This window comes from Mastigoproctus giganteus, chromosome 3, assembly GCF_048544385.1.
Source record: "Mastigoproctus giganteus isolate SK-2022 chromosome 3, ASM4854438v1, whole genome shotgun sequence".
NCBI classification, from domain to species: domain Eukaryota; kingdom Metazoa; phylum Arthropoda; class Arachnida; order Uropygi; family Thelyphonidae; genus Mastigoproctus; species Mastigoproctus giganteus.
This window is the reverse complement of record NC_143577.1, coordinates 124,155,564-124,173,147: the sequence shown is the minus strand read 5'-3', so window position 1 is coordinate 124,173,147 and position 17,584 is coordinate 124,155,564. Positions and strand designations below refer to the sequence as shown.

General features: G+C 39.0%; 1 protein-coding gene across 1 annotated transcript in view; it reads right to left on the bottom strand.

Annotated features, from left to right (window-relative positions):
• Window positions 1–17,584, bottom strand: part of LOC150088255 (intermembrane lipid transfer protein VPS13A-like) — a 3,009,916-nt gene that overhangs the window by 166,377 nt on the left and 2,825,955 nt on the right. The window contains exon 75 of the mRNA XM_090370087.1: window positions 4,035–4,158. Within this exon, the coding sequence (XP_090226213.1) occupies window positions 4,035–4,158 (124 nt within the window). The remainder of the gene's footprint in view (window positions 1–4,034; window positions 4,159–17,584) is intronic.

Genomic DNA, 17,584 nt, shown 5'->3' with positions numbered 1-17,584 from the left:
ACCCCTTGAGCCCTGCACAATCTTTCCAGGGCCGAATTGATCGACAGGACTCTCATCATATACTCCCTCCTATCGTGTCTGGGCAGAATTGCAGACACTTTCAAATTCAACCCTAATTCACGGCTTTTTTTCATCAGTGACCTGTACTTGTTAAGTAATTCTGCCGGTCTCCTACTCTTAATATCATTAGTGCCAACTTGTACAACTATATCACCTTTTGTGCCCTTAAAAGATGATATCTGCTCTACAACATCATCAACCTTTGCCCCTGGCAGACATACTCTGGTTCATACCCTATTTTGCATCTACATTCACACATGAGGAATTATTAAGGTTTGAAAATGGCCAATGGTTATCAAATTGTAGCAGGATACTTAATGATTTTGTAATAACTGAGAGCAAAGTGGAGAAGAAATTGTTGAAGTTAAACATAAGAAAAGCACCTGGGGTGGATGGGATCTATCCAGTTATATTAAAGGAGGTCACAAAGCAACTAAGCAAAACCTTAGCCATAATTATGAGAGCATCCTTGGACTCAGGGGAGGTTCCCACGGACTGGAGATGTGCAGATGTGGGGGATCGAAGGGGGATCGCAGGGTGACACGAGTAATTACAGACCAGTTAGTTTAACTTCTGTTCCGGGTAAAATAATGGAGTCACTGGTTAAAGATGCATTGCAGGATCATCTAGACAAGACTGCAGCAATAATTCAGACACAGCATGGGTTTGTTAAGGGAAAGTCTTGTCTGACAAATCTGATAGGATATTATGAAGTGGTTACAAAGGAAATGGATGCAAGAAATAATTTTGATATCTATTATTTGGATTTCAGGAAAGCTTTTGACACTGTTGGGCATGAAAGACTATTTTATTTACAAATTGGAGCAGAATGGTATTAAGGGTAAGTTGCTACAATAGATAAAAGGATGGTTAAGTGGGAGAAGACAGAGGGTGGTAATCAATGGGTTCTGCTCTTCGTGGACTAATGTTATTAGTGGAGTCCCACAGGGTTTGGTGTTCGTCCACTGTTGTTTTGTCAATATCATTTATCAATGATATTGATGAAGGTATATCACGTTTGTTTGTTTGTTGTTTGGTTTTTAGGAGCATTAGCAACTAAGGCCATATTGCTCTGGGATATACGGTGGTCATTCCCTGACCTTCCTGCATCCTCCGTATTTGGTGGTGATGGGCTCGAACCCCGGTCTAATCAAGAAGCGTGTGCTACGCACTGCTGCTCCTTCCCACCTGGCCACGGAGACGCCTGGTATATCAGGCTTAATGTTGAAGTTTGCAGATGATACAAAGGTTGGCAGGGTTGTTAATGACAGTAATGGCAGTGTGCTACTGCAACAGGATCTAGATAATTTGGCCAGATGGGCTAAGAAGTGACAACTGAAGTTTAACCTTGACAAATGCAAAGTACTGCATATGAGTAGAAGTAACCCCAGAGAAACGTACCAACTGTGCTGTACTACACTTAAGGTGGTAGAGAATGAAAAAGACCTGGGAGTAATTATGCAGGCAGATATGAAGTTTTCTGAGCAATGCAGATAGGCTGCCAGGGCAGGTCATGGGGTTTTGTCAATGTTATATATGAATTTTGCTAGCAGGGAAAAGAAGGCGATTATCCCTTTTATAAGGCAATGGTCAGGCCACGCCTTGAGTACTGCGTACAGGTCTGGAGGCCTCATTTTAGGAAGGATGTAGATTTACTTGAGCGTGTATAGAGAAGGGCAACAAGATTGGTGAGGGGAATGAACGGATTGTCTTACCAAGAGAGGCTGAAGTCCTGCAAATTGCAGTGGCTGGAGACTAAGCACTTTCGTGGTGATCTGATTGAGGTGTATAAGGCCTTGAATGGATTGAGCACGCTGAATTCTAATGGGATCCTTCCACTTGTTCAGATTATGAACCTAAGGGGGCATAAATTCAAATTAAGAAAAGACAGATGTAGAATAGATGTGCGGAAATTTGCCTTTAGCCAACGGGTGGTTAATTGATGGAACAATTTCCATGTCGTTGTGGAAATTGATAGGTTGAATAAATTTAAGGAAGAACTGGACAGGCATTTGGAGGGAATGGTGTGTGTTTTTTTTTGGTTGATGCTGCATAAGCTCATACACATGCTTTCTTGCATCACATGCCACTACTACTACTACTCCTGAGTAATCCATATAATGTCCTTCCTACAATGTACTTACAAACATTAGGTAAATTATAAACTTGAATATTACATTTTAAAAACAAAATAAAATACAGTTCTTTTAGTTTAAGTATTTGAACTTGTTTTCATCTAGAAACAAGATTAGGTCCAATTATATCCAACACATAAATGGGTGATAGCCTAGGCTCTGGTATGTTTTTTGTTCAAGACTAAAAACATACCAGATTATTTGATGTTTTTCAGTGTGAGTGTGGGGCTGTTACAAATCTTGCACCTGTCTAGAGCTAGTACTCTGCTATCCAGGGACTGCCTGCACCTTAACTGAATGCCCAGTACAGTTCTGGTATTGCCTGAGGATCATCCTCACCCCTGATGCTAACTTTACCACACTGAGGACCATTAACTATGACCTAAGGGCCACAAACTTTGCCAGACCAAAGTATCCTGCCCTGGCCTCCCAATCTTGGACAAGACCACAACCTGGCTACCTAATATGTACCTGGATACAATCTCAGTGTATTCACTACCTGCTATCACAAGATTAACTGCCTACTGAACATAAGATGCAAATTCAGCAACCATGACTGAAGCAAACTCATTCTACACTAGTACCATTACTGAAGACAGCAAGACATAACCAGACAATGATTAACCTCATTCTGGAAACTCAACTTAGATAAACAGATGAAAAGATCTGCCAATTTATGACTTTCTACCTAATTGTTTGTTGTTTGTTTGTTTGTAGGCTTTACAGCGCAAGTGTAGCAAAGGCCATAATGCGCCTCTACCTAAGAATATGAAATGTCAACATATAATTGGCCAAAATGATAAACTTCTGGGTTATGGCACAACCAGAATCATGATCCGGTCTGGACCACACCAAACCCTCACACATGGTCTGTATAATTTCACTGATGTGACCTACACAGGGCACTCTGCCCTATGGTTTTGATCTTAAATACCCTTGGGGAAGATTCCCCTCCTTTCCAGACACCCCCACTATCTCCCTACTTCCTCCTACTTTCCCCCACCCCTTAACACTTTGGCCTCACTCTTTTCCCCTGTACTTTCAATAATTTATTTTGGCCCTACCAGAAAGCTAAGGTAACGCTGGGGTTAGCCTCACCAGAGACCTTCTACCCTACTTACTTGGCGCAGCTTCCTGTGTTGGTGGATGGAAACTAGGGGGTTGGTGGTGTTTCATAAGCTCCTAGGCTAAGAGGCCAGATGGACAACACACACTATCTGGCCTTCACAGAGTTGAGGGAAACCTCCAGTGCAGCTTGACTCATAACTCTGTACACTATATCCAGAGCTAGCTGCACTGGAAGTTTCCCCTCAACTCTGTGATAGTTGTTTTTGTGAAGTAAACAGAACTCTGTAAAGGCCAGATAGTGTTATAGGTCAAGCTGCATAACCCACAATACTGTACACTTCAGTCCTACTAGCCCTGCAGGCACCTCCGTAGCCAGGTGGGCAGGAGCAGCAGTGCATAGCAGACGCTTCTTGATTAGACCGGGGTTTGAGCCCGTGACTACCAAATATGGAGGATGCAGAAAGGTCAGGGAATGGCCACCACATATCCCTGGAGCAATATAGCCAATGCTTGCTAATGCTCCTAAAAACCAAATAACAACAACAACTAGCCCTGCTTATGGGACTGAAGAGCATATTAAAAAAAAAAAAAAAAAAAAAAAAAGAGTTGTAGAGATACCTGGGAAAAAAGAGGTTACAGATCTTTTTAATAATTACAGAATCTTTTTATAATAATTACAGTTATACATATTTTTAACGATGACGCATCTTATGACTAACCTTGAATCATTTTGCCATTCTAACACTAATACTAAGATTAAACAGAGCCTACCTTCGTATCCCATCAAAGGCCATGCTAACCATATCTAAGACTCCACTTGCAGGTTTGGTAATTAGGCCCATTAGACCCTTACCCATTCCTTTAAAAAAGCCTTCTATTCCTTCTTGCTGTGCTCCTGGAATCATAAATATCATATTTGTTGATCTATTAAATACTGAAGAAAATATTCTGCAAAAGTATAGAATTCAAAATCTGGATGACTTTTATAAAAATACTGTAAACTCAGAAGTGTTTTCTGTGAAGTACTGAATGTTTAACCTTCCATCATCGCATCATCAATTTAAAAAAGAGAGGTGTGTGGCATTTGTGGGGCATCTCTTTTTGTTTTCATTATAAAAAATTAATTTTTAGCTTTTGAGCTGAATTGAAAAGGGTGCTTTATTAATTATAATTTTCTAAACTCAATTAAAAAATAGTGAATAAAAATAAACAAGAGAAACCAATTCCCAGGGTGAGACACTGATGCCCGCATGGAGTCTGGCAGATGCAACATGAATGTCTATATGTGTTTGTCAAGTATTCCTGTTTAGCTGGCAAAACCAAAGATCTATGGAAAGATAAGACATCATCACTGGTGTCTAACAGATTCCATGTGGGAATGAGATTGAGAATTTCCTAAAAGAATGATAAGACACTTGCCTTGTGTTTGTTAAGTGCAAACAAAAAAAATTAATGTCTCATTATTCATAGCATATCAAAATGAAAACAGCAATATTGTATATTGTAAAATATTAGAAAGTTAGAAAATATTAGTCTAAAACAACACAAGAGGATTTGATTTCAATTACAAATTTAAAAAAAATAGTTAATTTGTTATCATTAATAGGAATGGGAAAGTTCTTCACTGAGTGCTGAAATAAATATTCAATCTTTCTTGTTTTAAAAGTGCTTAAATCCAACTACCATGAAAGAGTGGAGACCAACTGTCACTTCCTTCTCTTTTTTGAAACTCCTCCAAAAGCTTCTGCTGCTGCTGTTCTTTCAGTTAAAGTGCTATTTGGTAATTCAGATTAAATTCACTATAGTGAAAAGGCGTAATCATTATCTATAATCTTTTAGTCTCAGTTACCTTTCTAGCTAGTAAAGCATTTAATCAAATTCTTATTTCTGACTGTTATATTGTACCTTTGTTAAAACCTTACCCCCCCCCCACATGACAGCTATGCCATCTTCCAACAAGAGATAGATATTGTCAATGACAACTGTCAGGGAAAAGGGGGAATACGACAAGGGTATGTGTGCCAGGGACAAATGTTTATGATACTGTAGAGCAGATGTCATTTTTTAAGGGTGATATCATTGTATTACAAAAGTTCATATCATTGTACACATTGGCACTAATGACGTTAAGTGTAGGAGATCTGCGGGTTTACTTAACAAGTACAGGTCAATGCTGAAAAAAAAGTCAGAAGTTACGGTTAAATTTAAAAGTGTCTGCAATCCTGGCCAGACACTATAGGAGGGAGTATATGATGAGAGCCTTTTCAATCAATTTGACTTTGGAGAGATTGTGCAAGGCTCATGTGGTAGAATTTTTCTCAGCGTGTTCTGTGCTTGTTAATAGGATAAAATGCTTCTACAGGAATGGGATACAGTTAAATAGAAATAGTGAGAGAATATTTGCTGATGGTATCAAGTCAATGTTAGGTGCGGTGGAAAACTGCTAGCTCGGGGGCTTCACAGAATAATAGATTAACAGTAGCCGCAGGCAGAAGTGGAAGTGATTCTAGCACTGCTTCTACTGGAATGAGCAGCAGCCTGAAAAGAAAGTTGCTGGGGATTACAGGAACTACTGGGAGTTATGAAACAAGTAAATACATGGGCTGTGTTAGAGTAACTAAGAGTAAGAACAGGAGCATGTATATTTGCATGTACACCAATGCCAGGAGTTTGGTAAATAAATTTGTTGACTTTCAAATTTATTTTGTGCTAGTCATGACATCTAAGGTGGATATTGTTGGGATATCAGAGACATGGTGTCTAACAGATATAAGGAATGCAGAATTGGAATTTGGGGAGTACAATGTGTACAGAAAGGACCGACAGGACAGGAAGGGTGAAGGGGCTATGCTGTTAGTTAAAAAACACATAAAATCTAAAGAAGTACATCTGGTTTACACAGATGGACAGTGCAATGATGAGTCAGTTTGGTGTGACATAAGCACTGGGAAAACAAAAATTAAAGGAGTTTCTTATACGCATAATGACTCTGATGAGTACAATGAACAATTATACAGAGAAATAGAGTGGGCCAGTAAATCAGTGTTTTATAATAGAGGATTTTTACTTTCCAGATATTGATTGGAATTTGTGTGTTGGTCACTTGCACACTAGCAAGGCTTTTGTGTATTTATTGGATGATTGTTTTTACAGCAGCATGTTAGAGAGGCAACCAGGGGGATTAACACCCTTGATCTGATTATCAGCGGTGATTATTCATGCATTAAGAATTTACAGATACAGCAGCCACTAGGTTTCAGTGATCACAGTGTACTGATGTGGAATTTACTAAAAGATGGGACCTGGGGGTGATTGTGCAGGCAGATATGAAGTTTTCTGAGCAGTGCAGATGGGCTGCAAGAGTAGCTCATGATGTATTGTCGATGATATATTGAAATTTTTCTAGCAGGGATAAGGAGATGATTATTCCCTTGTATAAGGCAATGGTCAGGCCACACCTAGAGTACTGTATACAGGTCTGGAATCCTTATTTCAAGAAGGATCTAGAGATGCTGGAACGAGTACAGAGAAGGGCAACAAGATTAGTGAATGGAACAAAGGTGTGCTCTTACGAAGAAAGGCTTAAGTTTTGTAAATTACAGTGTTTGGGGACTAGGCACCAGCAAGGTGATCTGATAGAGGTGTATAAAGTCTTGAATGGTTTGAGCATGCTCAATGCTGATGGGATTCTTCCTCTTGCTCAGAATAATCAGCTGAGAGGGCATAAATTCAAATTGAGAAAAGACAGATGTAGGATAGACGTGAGGAAATTTGCCTTTAGCCAGTGGGTGGTTGGTTGGTGGAATAGACTTCCATCCCTTGTCGTGGAAGTTGATAGCCTAAATAAGTTTAAGGCTCAGCTGGACAGGTATTTCGAACAAACAGAGGGGTGAAGTGGAAGTGGTTATTTTTTTATTTATTTATTTTTTTTTATTTTTTATTTTTTTTTATTGGCTGATGTTGCATAAGCTTGCTTTCTTGCATCAAATGCCTCTACTAATGCTAATGTAACTGCCAATCTGGGGTAAATGGAAGGGTTTTTGATTTTGTAAAGGTGACTATAATCGTCTTAGAAATTTTTTAAATTCTATACAGTGGGATCAACTGATGATGTTATCAACAGCAAATTCTAAATGGGAAGCATTCAAGGTAGTAATCTTGGAAGCTACTAGCCTTTTTGTTCCAACTAAGAAATACTGTTCTAGGTTTAGGCACAAATGGATCTTAGATGAACTAATGAGACTTGTGGAGAAGAAAAATGCATGGGATGCATATGATTTATCAGGCAAAAAAGAAGTCTATGGTAGATATTAACTAGTCTGTATTCAAGTAACAAAGCAGGTTAGGGAAGCAAAGGCATATTATGAGAAATCTTTGCCAAAGGACGCAAAGACTTCTTTACTTATATAAACTCTAAAAAGAAGGGGATGAATCAGATTGGCCCACTTGATACCAATGGGTTGACTGTAGATGATCAATCTCAGATAGCTGCCAAACTAAATGAGTATTTTGCATCAACATTCACATATGAGGAGTAATTGAGGAGGAGAAAGCCAGATGTTTATCAAACTCTTAACAAGGAGTTAAATGAGTGTGTAATAACTGAGAGCAAAGTGGAGGAGAAATTGTTGAACTTAAATATAAGAAAGGCACCTAGGGTGGATTGGGTGTATCTAGTTATACTAAAGGAGGAAGCAAAGGAAGTAAGCAAACCCTTAGCCATAATTATGAGACCATCCTTGGACTCAGGAGAACTCCCTTAAGGACTAGAGATGTGCAAATGTATCTACAGTTCACAAAGGGGGGATGGGATCAAAGGGTTGACATGAGTAATTACAGACCTGTTAGTTTGACTTCTGTTCCAGGGAAAATAATGGAGTTAAAAAAGCATTGCAGGATCATCTAGACAAGATTTCAGTAATAATTCAGACACAGCATGGGTTTTGTTAAGGGGAAGTTCTGTCTGACCAAGTTGAGTGGATACGATGACGTGATCACAGAGGAACTGGATGCAAAAAATAATTTTGATATCATATACTTGGATTTCAGGAAAGCTTTTGATACTTTTGCAAATGGAAGACTATTGTACAAATTGGGGCAGTATGGCATTGAGGACAAGTTGCTACAATGGATAAAAGGATAGTTGAGTGGGATAAAACAGAGAGTGGTAATCAATGGAGACTGCTCTTTGGTATATTAATGTTATTAGTGGTGTCCACCAGAGTTTGGTGTTGGGACCATTGTTGTTTTGTATATTTTTCAGTGATATTGATGAAGGTATATCAAGCTTAATGTCCAAGTTTGCAGATGATACAAAGGTTGGCAGAGTTGTTAATAACAATAATGACAGCATACTGCTGCAACAGGATTTGGAAAAGTAGAGCAGATGAACTGAAAAGTGGCATCTGAAGTTTAACATTGATAAATGCCAAGTACTACATATGGTTAACCGTAAATTCATATCTGACTTCACAATTACCTGGGGTTAATTGTGCAGTCAGATATGAAGTTTTCTGAGCAGTGCAGACAGGCAGCTAGAGTACCACAAAATCTGATCAAAATATTAGGTCATGGGGTTTTGTCAATGATATACAGGGATTTTGCCAATAGGGTTAAGGAGGTGATTATTCCCGTTTATAGGGCAATGGTTAGGTTAGAAAAATTCCTGTATATCATTGACAAGACACCATGAGCTACTCTTGCAGACCGTCTGAACTGCTCGGAAAACTACATATCTGCCTGCACAAATACCCCCAAGTCCTTTTCACTCTCTACCACTGTCAGTGTAGTACCACAGAGTTGATACATTGCTCTGGGATTACTGCTTCCCATATGTAGTACTTTACATTTGTCAGTGTTAAACTTCATTTGCCACCTCTCAGCCCATCTGCTCAACTTTTCTAGATCCTGTTGTGGCAGCGTACTGCCATTAGTGTCATTAACAACCCTGCCAACCTTTGTATCGTCTGCAAACTTGGACATTAAGCCTGATATACCATCATCAATATCATTTATAAATACAGAAAACAACAATGGACCCAACACTGAACCTGAGGGACTACACTAATAACATTAGTCCACAGAGAGCAGCATCCATTGATTACCACTCTCTGTCTTCTCTCACTCAACCATCCCTTTATCCATAGCAGAATTTGCCTCCAATGCCACACTGCTCAAATTTGTGCAGCAGTCTTCCATGTGCAACAGTATCAAAGGCCTTTCTAATATCCAAATATATGATATCAGAGGTATTCTTTGCATCCAGGTACTTTGTGACTACATCATAGTATCCAATCAAATTGGTTAGACAAGACTTCCCCTTAACAAAACCATGCTGTGTCCAAGCTCTAACTGAAGTCTTGTCTAGAAGATCCTGCAATGCTTCTTTAACCAGTGCCTCCATTAATTTCCCTGGAACAGAAGTTAAACTAATAGTTAAACTAATAGGTCTGTAATTACCCGTGTCTCGCTTTGATCCTCCTTTGTGGATTAGGGTGAAATTTGCACATCTGCAGTTCATGGGTACCTCCCCTGAGTCCAGGAGAGTTCTCATAATTATGGCTAAGGGTTTGCTTACTTCCTTTGCTGCCTCCTTTAATATAACTGAATAGATTTCATCCATTCCAGGTGCCTTTCTTATGTTTATCTTCAACAGTTTCTCCTTCATTTTACTCTCAGTTATTACAAGAATATCTAGCTTGCTGGCAGAGTTTAATACACCTTTGGCATTCCCCTCCCTGACTAACTCCTCATGTGTGAATGTAGATGCAAAATATTCATTTAGTTTGTTAGCTACCTGAGCAGGATCATCAACTATTGAACCATCGATATCAAGTGGACCAATCTGATTCATCCCCTTCCTTCTAGAGTTTACATATGTAAAGAATTCTTTGCATCCTTTGCCAAAGATTTCTTGTAATCTGCCTTCGCCAGTCTAACCTTTGTGTCTTGGCTACAGACCAGCTGATATCTATCATAGGCTTCTGTATCACCTGTTATTTTATATGTATCCCATGCATTTTTCTTCTCTGTCACATGTCTAATTAGTTCATCTGACATCCACTTAGACCTAAATCTTGAACATTGGTATGAAAAGCCTAGTAGCTTCCAAGATTAATTCTTTGAATGCTTTCCATTTTGATTTTTGCTATTGGTAACATCATCAGGTGGTCCCACTGTATAGAATTTAAATACTATGTCAGACCACCATGGTCACCTTTACGAATGTAAAAACTCTTCCCTTTACCCTTGATTGTAGTTACCTCTTTGAGTAAATCCCAATTCAGTACACTGTGATCACTGCCACCTAGTGGTTCCTCTTTATCTGCAGATTCTCCATGTACGAAGAATCACTACTGTTAATCAGATCAAGAGTATTACTCCTTCTAGTTGCCTCCCGAACATGCTGATGTTTAGCATTAGCATTGGCATTAGTAGAGGCATTTGATGCAAGAAAGCAAGCTTATGCAGCATCAGCCAAAAAAAAAAAAAAAAAAACCCACTTCCACTTCACCCCTCTGTTCGTTCAAAATACCTGTCCAGCTGAGCCTTAAACTTATTTAGGCTATCAACCTCCACCACAAGGGATGGCAGTCTGTTCCACCAACCAACCACCCGCTGGCTAAAGGCAAATTTCCGCACGTCTATCCTACATCTGTCTTTCCTCAATTTGAATTTATGCCCTCTCAGGTGATTTTTCTGAGCTAGAGGAAGAATCCCATCAGCATTGAGCATGCTTAAACCATTCAAGGCTTTATACACCTCTATCAGATCACCTCGCTGGTGCCTAGTCTCCAGACACTGTAATTTGCAAAACTTAAGCCTTTCTTCGTAAGAGCACCCCTTTGTTCCATTCACTAATCTTGTTGCCCTTCTCTGTACTCGTTCCAGCAGCTCTACATCCTTCTTGAAATGAGGCCTCCAGACCTGTATACAGTACTCTAGGTGTGGCCTGACCATTGCCTTGTACAATGGAATAATCACCTCCTTATCCCTGCTGGAAAAATTCCTGTATATCATTGACAATACTCCATGAGCTACTCTTGCAGCCCGTCTGCACTGCTCAGAGAACTTCATATCTGCCTGCACAATCACCCCCAAGTCCCTTTCATTCTCTACCACTGTCAGTGTAGTACCACAGAGTTGATACGTTGCTCTGGGGTTGCTGTTTCCCATGTGTAGTACTTTACATTTGTCAATGTTAAACTTCATTTGCCACCTCTCAGCCCATCTGCTCAACCTTTCCAGATCCTGTTGCAGCAATGTAGTGTCAGTAGTGTCCTTGACAACCCTGCCAACCTTTGTATCATCTGCAAACTTGGACATTAAGCTTGATATACCATCATCAATATCATTTATAAATACAGAAAACAATAATGGACCCAACACTGAGCCCTGAGGGACTCCACTAATAACATTAGTCCACGATGAGCAGTGTCCATTGATTACCACTCTCTGTCTTCTCCCACTCAACCACCCCTTTATCCATAGCAGCAATTTGCCTCCAATGTCACACTGCTCCAATTTGTGTAGCAGTCTTCCATGTGCAACAGTATCAAAAGCCTTTCTAAGATCCAAGTATTTCCCTGCATCCAGTTCTTTTGTGACTGCATCATAGTATCCAATCAAGTTGGTCAGGCAAGACTTCCCCTTAACAAAACCATGCTGTGTCTGAGCTATAACTGAAGTCTTGTCTAAATGATCCTGCAGTGCTTCTTTAACCAGTGCCTCCATTAATTTTCCTGGAACAGAAGTTAAGCTCACAGGTCTATAGTTACTTGTGTCAGCCTTTGATCCTCCTTTGTGAATTGGGGTCACATTTGCACATTTCCAGTCTATGGGTACCTCCCTTGAGTCCAAGGAAGCTCTCATAATTATGGCTAAGGGTTTGCTTACTTCCTTTGCTGCCTCCTTTAATATGTAGAAACACTCTTCCAATAAATCCATAAAAGTCTTGCTAGTGTGTGAGTGACCAACCCACAAATTCCAGTCAATCTCTGGGAAATTAAAATCTCCATTATAAGACACTCTGATTTACTGGCCCACTCTTATTTCTCTGCACTATTGCTCATTATACTCATCAGATTCATTAGGCCTATAACACATACCTATTCTCATTTTTCCTTTCCCAGTGCTTATGTCACACCAAACAGACTCAACATTGCATTGTCAACCAACATCAATTGGATGCACTTCCTTAGATTTTATGTGTTTCTTAACAACAGCATAACCTCTCCTCCTTTCCTGTCTTGTCTATCCTTTCTGTACACATTGTACTCCCCAAATTCCAATTCTGCACTGCTTATGTCTGTGTGACACCACGTCTCTGATATTCCAACAATATCTGCCTTTGATGTCTTGACTAGCACTTCAAGCTCATTGAATTTATTAACTATACTCCTAGCATTGGTGTACATGCAAGTATACATGCACCTGTTTCTACTCTTAGTTACCCTAACACAGTCCATGTATTTACTTGTTCCACTACAACTCCCAGTCCTGGAAATCCCCATTGCCTTGCTTTCCAGGCTGCTGCTCAATTGCATTTGAATAGAAGCAGTGCAAGAATCACTTTCACCTCTGTCAGTGGCTACTGTTAATCTATTAGTCCATGTATCTCCCCAAGCTAGCAGTTTTCCGTCCCACCTAACTCTGCCTTGATTGCATCAGCAAATATTCTTGCACCCTTTCTATTTAAGTGTACCCCATCACTGTAGAAGCAGACATTCCTGTTAACAAGCACAGATGTTATCAATTGTTTCTCCAAGCAAACACTGGTTCTGGTCCACCTATCTTTACGACAAAAAATATTACTCATTTCCTCTGACAATAGTCTCTCAATAAAACTAGATCAACTACAAACAGAGCATGAGTAATCTTTTCTGGAACTTGAATCGGGACTGGGCAGATCAAGAGATACTTGAGTCCCTAATGGGCTCCTAGTTACATTTTTTTAGGTCAAGCAATTCACAATATATTACAGGATTTAAATTTTAAAAAAAATTACAGAAATTAAACTGTTAACGAAATTTTAAGCACTAGTGAAGTTAAATTTAAGATACCACGCAGAAATATTAATAACAAAGGCCTTCTGAATATTAAGCTGTAGCTTTTTTAATACCTAACTAAATAAAAAAATAAATGAACCTTTGTGACTATATGGGTTCAAACTATATATTAACTACAGTTTAGTATATTAAATTTAAAAAAAACCCTCAAAATTATTCCAAAAACTAACCTTCTATGAAGTTCCAAAATACACAACCAGTGTATACAATCAAGTGCAGCAATATAATATATTATTATCTCTCTATACATTAAAACAATTTTCCTCCTAGTGATATTTATTTCAGCCAATGGAAGATGAGGCTGAGGCAATTAAATCACTACAAATGCAATTAATTATTGACAACTCCCTTCATAACATTCAACAACCTCGTGCACATGCTTCACTGTCTAACATTTGATGTTCCATTGTAATGATTTTTGTATATTAATGAAATAACTCCAGGGGCTCACATCTGGTGAGTATGGGCTTGGCACACCACCCAGGGTCCTGAGCTGGATATTATCATTCTTCTCTTTCTTGGTGATTCCCTTCTACCTCTAACTCTCTCTCTCTCTCAGGGTAAATTGGGAAATTTTTTTTTGGCTGGTGCAGTTCTGTCCCACTCTGGCCTGGGAGTTACCCTAATGGCCAGTGTCAGCATCTAGCCCCACCATGCCAGCTAGGAAAAGCCACAGCATGGTGGCAGCTTGGATAACCATGAGGCCCCTGAGGGCTTGCATAGCTATCAGCTTGTTCGGTGAAGAGGCTAAGATATAACATGTGGCGCCTCCGTAGCCAGGTGGGAAGGAGCAGCAGTGCATAGCACACGCTTCTTGATTAGACCGGGGTTCGAGCCCGTCACCACCAAATATGGAGGATGCGGAAAGGTCAGGGAATGACCACCGCATATCCCGGAGCAATATGGCCTTAGTTGCAAACAAACATATAACATGCAATTAATAATAACTTTAATTCACTCAACATTCACATAATTTTACTTTTTATAGTTTTTTCTTGCACTTTCTATTTTTTTTATATTATTAGATTAGATATTGACCAGTGCATTTCGACAGGTGTGTCTTTAACGCAGAAAAGATTTGACTTACTCCGTCATACCTCTGCATATTATGTAGAAAAGTGTGCATGAGGGTTTGGTGAGCAAAGCGAGCAGGGGGCTGAATCCCCTAGTTATTATTATTAGTCATATGGTGCAAGGAAGCCTGAGGCTTTTGCTGCACAAGCCAAAAAAAAAATTTTCTGAATTACCATGTGAGAGAGAGAGAGAGAGAGAGTGAGAGAGAGAGAGAGAGAGAGAGAGAGAGAGAGAGAGTCAGAAGTAAAAGGGAATCACCAAGAAAGAGAAGAATGATGATATCCAGCTAGGGACCGTGGGTGTGCCAAGCCCAAATTCACTAGATGTGAGCCGCTTGGGTTAAATGTGTGCACTGGGTAACACATCCAATTTTTTTTTTTTTTTTTTTTTTTCATTTATTAATACATACAGTTTACATACATTCATATATATACAAAACTTATATAGATTTCTATACAATTATATATACATTTCCATCATCCAATGCTTTTGTGCTTGTGTGTGCATATGTGTATCATGGTGGCTCCAAGGATTAGCCCATTTCCTCCTTTGTTCTCCGTGTTGGTGTAGAAACTCTAGGCCACTTCGCCACCAGGGGGCAGCGAACACCCAGGCAACTGCCGCCTGGTGCCCGTCCCCAGGCACGATGAAACCGGCCTGGGTCTACTGAAACACATCCAATGAAATAAATCCTCCATGTCATTTTTCCTGATGCTCAAGACCTTTTCTCTAATGTATACCATTCAAGTTATGTGTCTATTATAGCAGCCAGAGCTAGGAAAATTTCCCCTAATTCTCAAAGTGCTAACATGAAATGTTTCAAAGTATAATACAGGGTTTATGTAATCAAAGTTATTACTGCAATAGAATAAATGAAAGTTAATGAAGTGTAACATGCAAAGTAGGTGCAACTGTAAAGATTTAAGGAAATTATGATTATTTTTTATACAGTTCATGTTAAATATAAAAGTAGTAGTTGTTACCTTTGCCTTTAAAATGATAACAAAAAGGCATTCCAGTAAGCAGAAAAGAAAGTTAGAAAAAAACATACAGTTATTTAAGTAAAAGAAACATGTAATACCCTACAGAATCATTTTAAAAAATATAAATGGAATTTATTTTTTAAAGACTGATATAGAATTTAAGAGTGCAGATAGCCTATGATTTAATCTATTGCACAATTTGCCATTTCACACAAGCTTACGGAAATAGAGTAAACTCAGTAATATCCAGCATATTACAATCCAGAATATTAAGAAAGTAATCTGACATTTGTATCAATAATTGTATTTGTCTTTAAGAACCCATGCGATCAGGACTTAAACTTCTAAGGTAATGTAACGGCTTCAATGATCACAGCAAAACAGATTTTGCCTTTGTATCAAATATTAATTGTTTGCCAAAATGTTAATTGGCCATTTGTTTAAAAATGGGACTGCTGTGAAGGCTGTTTCAGGACTAAATGGTTCCTCATCGGATAGCAGGTGGCCTCTAGTGGCATCAGAGAAACAAAACAATTGTAAACAAGTTGTTCAGCTTGAGTTGCCATGTGCGATATGAAATCTGAGTTTCCAAAGTTGTAATATAGCTAAAGCTATCTGTTTTGCTTGAATGTTGTCACTAGTGATCATCTACTATCTGATGAGGAACCAGTTCAGATGAACACACACCATAGTAGTAGTATCTCATCTTTAAAAAAAAAAAAAATGGCAAATTAACATTTTGTAAAGCTGTCTGGTTTAAAATATTGTAATACCAGGAAACTTATTGCAGAGTATGTTCTGCTGTGAGCATTAACTATGCAGTTGGTATTAGTATTAGTAATGGCTGCATGGTGCAAGAAAGCCTATGGCTTATGCTGCACCAGCCAAAAAAAAAAAAAAAAAACCCTTGAATAAAACAATGATAAAAAAAACAAAACCTAATTATTAACAAAAGAAAAGGAAATTAAACCTACCATCCTATGGGTTTCCCTCACCCAAAGGTACTATCCAGATTTCCTTTGAATTTCCCTAAACTGTCAGCCTCTACTACCCATGTAGGCAACTTACTCCAGTAATTTATAACTCGCTGGCTAAAATAAAACTTCCTACAGTCCAATCTAAACATCTCCCCCCGTAACTTGAATTTATGTCCCCTAGTTCTAGCATCATTTATAATCTTGAAAATTTTGTCCTCATTCATTTTACCGATGCCTCTCAGAGTCTTAAACACCTCAATCAAATCTTCTCTAAGGTGTCTAGTTTCAAACTCCGCAACCCAAATATCCGACGTCTTTCTTCATAAGGATGCCCTTTTGCCAATCTCACCAGGTGAGTTACTGTCTTTGTACCCTTTCAAGAAGCTCGATGTCTTTCTTTAGGTGCAGTCTCCATACCTGAACACAGTATTCCAAGTGTGGTCTAACAAAAGCCTTATATAATGGGATTATCACGTCCCTATCTCTACTTGCAAAAGTTCGATAGATCATCGATAGGACACCATGGGCTTTACTTGCAACCTGTTTACAATGCTCAGAGAATTTCATGTCTGACCGTATCGTAACACTCAAGTCCCTTTCCTACAGTACTGGGTTTAGTTGAACTCCACCAAGTGAATAAGTTATTTTGGGATTACTGTTTCCCAGGTGTAATACCTTACACTTTGTTGGATTTAAAGCATATTTAAAGCAGTTGGATTTAAAGTCGTTTTTTCTGACCATTCCTGCAGTCTATCTAGGTCTCTGAAGAAGCTCAGCTTAATAGGGATCATTAACTACTCTACCAATTTTAACATTATCTGCAAATTTAGACATCACGCCCTCTATCCCTTCATCAATGTCATTTTTGAAAATTAAAAACAACAGTGGTCCTAATACTGATCCTTGGGGAACCCCACTTCTTACATCAACCCAATCTGAGGAATAGCCATTTATCACAACCCTATGCCTCCTGCCCTGAAGTCATCCTGCTATCCATGCAGTTTAAATTCTTCTAGCTGCATAATCAACTGCAAGGATAAGATAGTCCTACAAACACCTTATTTCTCATGTCACCCATTTGAATAAAAGTTCACCCATTTGAATGGGTGAACTTTCAAACCGGTCACCCATTTGAATGGGTGACCAGTTTGATGCCACTTCAGAGTAGCTGAGAGGAAATAACATTAGAAAAAATATTTTTCCAGATAGAGATAAATTTT